This window comes from Triticum aestivum, chromosome 7B, assembly GCF_018294505.1.
Source record: "Triticum aestivum cultivar Chinese Spring chromosome 7B, IWGSC CS RefSeq v2.1, whole genome shotgun sequence".
Lineage (NCBI taxonomy): Eukaryota > Viridiplantae > Streptophyta > Magnoliopsida > Poales > Poaceae > Triticum > Triticum aestivum.
The window spans coordinates 523,488,075-523,493,741 of record NC_057813.1 but is presented as its reverse complement, the minus strand read 5'-3'; the positions used below and the strand labels follow the sequence as shown (position 1 = coordinate 523,493,741).

The following is a 5,667-nucleotide window of genomic DNA, read 5'->3' as shown; positions in this document are numbered from 1 at the left end:
TCTCGTTCCCTTTCCTCGGAGTAGACAAAGATACAAACACAAGTAAACAAATTTGACCAACTTAGGTGAATGTTTGGTTCCAGCCATACATTAGGCAAGATATTTCCTTTTTTACAACCATGCCTCATGCATCTTTCACTCAAAAGCTGTGACAGGGTTCTACTTCCTCCGTTCCTAAATATAAGTCTTTGTAGAGATTCCACTACGTGGACTACATACGGAACAAAATGAATGAATCTAAACTTAAAATGCATCTATATACATCCATATGTGATTTATAGTGGAATCTCTACAAAGACTTACATTTAGGAAAGGAGGGAGTATTAACCAAGCCGAAGGGTGTTCAATTTCTGAAAGAAAAAGCACAACTATGCCAAAGTTAGCTCCCAACTAAACAGGCCCTAAATCTACACACTTATTAGCCTAACTTAACCCAATCAATCAATTAATCAATTGGGCACACTACATATGTTCGCCGCCTGAACCCAGCAGGAGAATCCTATGCCATAATAATCTACATTATTGTCGACCTCCTGCATACGGTTAGACCGCCATAGTCGATTCTTTGCTTCTGACTCAATCGCTCGAAGAGGAAATCCTCGCTCCTCCACAGATGCAGATAGTCGTCCATATGGAACGATGTGCCTCGCTTATTATCGGGGCAGCTGCTTAGGCGAGTCGCGGCCTCATCGAACCTGGAGAGTAGTCCATCTTTGGAGCCAGCTGAGCTATCATGGTCTCCAGGGCTCCAGCTCCCACGGCTGCTCATGGTGTGACTGCTGGTGCTGCATGCAGTGCTTGCGTCCTGAAAGGAATGGCCCGTCAGGGACTTGAAACAAGATTGTATGCTATAGCATACAGGACAAGATTAATATAAGCTTGTACATTTGCATAGTACAAACCAATGGACTGTTATCTGAAGGTCTATTTTAGAACAAGATAAATATTAGGTTTTCCATTTCCTTGTGCAAAATGAATTGTTGAAAACTAGACAAGCGGTGCAACATAGTACTCCCTCTGTAAACTAATATAAGAGTGTTTAGATCACTACTTTAGTAATCTAAACGCTCTTATATTAGTTTACAGAGGGAGTAGAAATGATGGATTGATTTACTATTTCCACAAGTAGTTTAGGCCATTGTTACCTGTGTCTTGATTGTGGTTGGGGAGGCATGTAGATCGTTGCTAGTTTCCCATTGCAACCAGGGAAGGACAACACCGTCTGACACAACAGGTGGTGCAACTTTTGGAAGGACTACATGAGTTTCCGCCATAGCACGAAGTACCACATCTCGTCTAGTTGAACTCGTGTCACTTCTTTCACCATCAAACGATGAAAAATCAGTATCTTCAACATTTGACAGGAAATCTTCAAAGTATAGCTCGGCCTCTTTGGTAAGGCATTTCGACATCCTTGCTCTATCATTGCTCCTCTGAAACAAATATACATGAAAAATTGAATTGTAGATTCTCAATAATAGAAGGGAGTACACAGCAAACGACCAAGAACGCTTACTCTTCTGCGTGGTGGCGGCCTCTCCGGTTTAACATTCTTCTTAGTAGTAGGCAGTAATTCTTTAACTATTTTTGTGAGTTCATGACCACGTTGTTCTTCTGCCGCCAATTGAGCTAGTAATTCCTGCTTCCTCTTCTCTGACTGCAAGACATTGAAAGAATTGAGCCTAAACACATAAAGGAAAAACTTCTGGATTCCATCAAATCATACCTCTTCCAACTTGCTAGTGTAGTTCCTACGGAGTTCACCAATAACCTGGGTTGGTTGCGCATCATCACTTCTAGCCTTTTCTGAAGGTTCAGAGTTTGTCACGGCCTGGACAATGTATGGTCAAAGAAAAAATAATTGGTGTTACTGAATCGTATAATTTAGAGTGTATGAGTAACACTGAATAGCATTACTGTAGGCAGAAAATGAGCAAGATAAGAGCTTTCAGTGTGGGCAAAACAGAAGGCATGAGTGATGACTATTCAACAGTTAAACTTTTTCGAATCCAGCTCTAAATTGTACTCCCTCTGTAAAGAAATATAAGACCTTTTAGATCACTAGTAGTACACACAGATTAGACTAAAGTTCATAATGATCAAAAGAGATGCTTTTGAGGTTTGCGCATCAATGTCATTAGTTAGTCTGTGTTGTTTCAACTTTTTGTTAAGTTTTCTGCTTATTTCTCAGTAGAAAAAATGACATTTTCAGTTCTAGGATATAGACTTCAGGAATCAAGATCATACATGTTTACATATTAAACAACAAGCCAATACCATGTCCTTCGACTAAGTACTCAAACATGTTTGTTCAGAACCACTAAGCAGGTTTACTAATGATCTTTTTACACTTTTACTGATGATCTTGAGAAGTCAGTATAGCAACATAAGCATGTTGTAACCCTATTCTCTTCAGTCATATCTCAAAGCACTACAACCAAGTGGAAACGAAGACAATTTTGATGATATTTCATTGTCCTGCCACCTGAGCATAACCAATGTAATCCTGGCCATCAACCAGTAACATCATCATTGCTCAACATGGTAGCACTAATGTGAAATATTTGAAAATTCTTTAATAGGTGGAGTGGAGGGGCCGCTGTTGCACCTTGAATTGATCCCCTTTCATTGTAACAATCAAACTCTAGTAAATAAACAAAGGTTTCTAGAAAAGTTAACATGTCAAAAGGTACCTTTTCAAGCTGAGTTCTGATTTCTTCAACAGCTTGCCTCACTTCTTTACGCATCACATCATACAGCACATTTGAATCATTATCTTCAATTGGCTGCTCCAACAATAACATAAAACACATATATCTATTAAATGCTAGGTATTCCAAAAACTCTAGTTGTGGGAATTTGAATTAATATTGTGAAATCAACCTTCTCCTGGGAATAAACAGCCCGATTTCCACTGTGACTTCTGCTATGAAAAGAATGAGCATTCCTAGATTCATCATCAGTTAACGAAGAATGGCTCTGCGAAAATCAGCACGAAGATATTCAATGTCGAATTTCAACCACAAAAAGAAATAAATTGTGCCCACAACACATGACAGTGTCAATGTTATTATGCACCAAGAAACGGGACAGCACAAATTTTCTACCCCCAAAAAAGCACCACAAATAGAACTATTACACACCATGTTACAAACAGAAAATAACTGCGCTGTGCAACAGCTATATTACAACTTTTCATATAGATGGTTCAATTTTCACATCCAGAAATAGCAAGGGCCTTATCAGTGATGGATAGTTTCTAGCAGCACAGAAAATACAAGATGAGAGGTACTAACCGAGCCGCTGTCTCGTAAATGTACAAAATCATTTTGACTTGTAGACCTTGTCAGAGTTTGATTCACTTTAGATTTATTAAGTGAATTCTGCAGACTATGGCCACTGCTACATTTAGTATTTGTCCCCCTAGAACCAGACCGGCGAGAAAAGTCCATATCATTCTGCAACCAGAAATGGAAAAGAAAATTAGAAGCAGCATTAAACATACTAGATGCAATGAAGTGCAGGAATACAGGTTAAGTATTCTAGGTTGTTCAAGTAGAATAAACCGGAAGGTGATAATGGGAACAACAAAGTGCAGGATCAAAAGGAAAAATAAGGAATCGGGTGATTACATACTTTGACGAAAATTAAACAAATCCCACTAGAAGTGAGTTAAAATTAAAAGGCACATTGGAAGTAATAAAGCAGAGTAATAGCCTAGTTTTTGAACTCATGTATCCAAAACTCATAGATAACATCAGGGCATTCTTAATTTCATTCTACCAATGAAAAGGCAGAGCTCCTGCACTACTTGAAAAATATATACTTAATTTCAAGCTATCAATGGCATTATGTTTATCTGCGTGTGAAGGAGCAGAGGATCAAACAGAGTGACTTCACAGTGATTCCAGTCATTTGTTTTGTTACAAGAAGAATTGACATTGTATAGGAATTCTGCTGTTGAATTCGAAGTAATAAACTGTCTTATTTCCAAGGAAAACATCCTATTGTCAGACATACAATTGGCAACGTACATCTGTTCTATAACACAATTCCCTGCTTCCTAAAATCTAATATTAATTTCAGATCGTCCATAAATAGACTTAAACAAGACCACAAATAATACCAAAGAAAAAACAGCAAGGCATGTGAATGTTAAATGCAAACAATGCACGAAGAAACACAAAATAATGGCAGAAATACTTAACCATTATTTCGAAATACGAAATATCAGTGTTTATTCCTAGTGTATCTGATACAGCGTCTACATACTCCATCTCATTTATTCAATCTGGTCAAGTAGACTTGGGTACGAAATTAATAACACTGGTAAATTCAAACATCAAATAGACTCAGATAAAAAAACTTAAATGAGATTGCTATTTTGGGTTAAGAAATACAGTAGATTCAAACTGGAAATGCTACTGGAACTTACATCCGATTCACACCACCGCTGCCGGTCCGTGGAGGCACGGCGGTCCACCGAGGCATACCGTTGCCGGCCAATGGAGGCACGCCGGTCCACCGAGGCATATCTCTGCCTCCTGGCGGCGGCGGCACCATTTTCAGCCGCCGCGGCTCCGCCCCGCCGCTCGGGCGGGGGCCGCGACACCGAGCGCTCGCGCTGCCTGGACGACGCCGTCTCCCTGGCGTACCGCGCGGTGGAGCTCCGCCGGCCGCCGCGGCCCTTCTCCGCGGGCGCCGGGAACCTGAGCCGCCCGCGCGAGTCGTCCTCCCCGCGCTGCACCACCACCTCCTCGTCGTCGTCCTCGGACTCCACCCTGGCCCGGAAGAACTCGTCGGCCAGGTCGTCGAGGCTGATCTCCGGAAAGCCGCCCGACGGCCCTCCGCCCCGCACCTTGGTCACGAACCTCGAGGAGGGCGTCGGCGCGTCCTCCGGGGACGGCGACGGCGGCGGGAACCGGCTCAGGCTCCTCGACCGGCGGAGGCTGCCCCCGCCGCCCGCGCCGTCCGGCGTCCGGCCGCGCGCTGCGGGCCCGCCGCCGCCGTCGCCCTCCGCGGCCCCGAACGCGTCCCTCCTCGCCGCCGACCGGAACGCAGTCGCCGCCATCGCCGCAGGCGAGCCCAGCGGCTAGGGTTTCCGAGCTGCCGCCGCTAATCCCCAGCGAAGACGGTCGCAGCAGAGCACTACCGGGCCAGATAACGAACGGGAATGGCAAGGCGAACGAGCCTCGAGTGCACCGAGCGAAATCTACACGAAAATTCGTTTCCCCCTGTTTGGACTTTGGTAGTACCACCGCGCCCCCGGGCCCGCCTGTCATCGGGCGTTCGGTGGGCCGGGGAGCGTGGGACCCGGGCGATGGCGTGCGGGTCGGGCGGCCGGGGAGGTTTCGAAATTTGAAAACCCGGCCGGGGTTTGAGGGGGATTCAAACGATCCTCCGTCGTCGGCACATGAATGAAATCGTAACTGTACTGCTGCAGGAAAGGAAATGATTGTCCAGCCGTGCAAGCATTTATGCCGAGGGGGGAAACGTTGCGAGCCCACGGGCACGGGGGACGGGCTGCGGTCGTTGGACGTTGCTGTTGTGCCGGCACGTCGGCGTCGGTCGCCCGTGGCCTGGCCTCGTGTGCTCCGCCCGCCAACCACCGCCGCTCGACGGAGCCACGCACACCGCCTGCGTGCAGAGCTCGGCTATTGAGCTGGC

At 45.1% G+C, this 5,667-nt stretch overlaps 1 protein-coding gene across 1 annotated transcript; it reads right to left on the bottom strand.

Moving 5' to 3' along the window:
- Window positions 1-35: 35 nt before the first annotated feature.
- On the bottom strand, window positions 36-5,193 carry LOC123160315 (serine/arginine repetitive matrix protein 2). Its single transcript, XM_044578119.1, has 8 exons — window positions 4,436-5,193; window positions 3,297-3,458; window positions 2,884-2,979; window positions 2,694-2,786; window positions 1,727-1,831; window positions 1,517-1,657; window positions 1,146-1,433; window positions 36-805 (listed from the first exon to the last, which is right to left on the bottom strand). The coding sequence occupies exons 1-8, from the start codon at window positions 5,069-5,071 to the stop codon at window positions 515-517; spliced, it is 1,812 nt and encodes a 603-aa protein (XP_044434054.1). The 5' UTR covers window positions 5,072-5,193; the 3' UTR covers window positions 36-514.
- Between the last annotated feature and the right edge of the window lie 474 nt (window positions 5,194-5,667).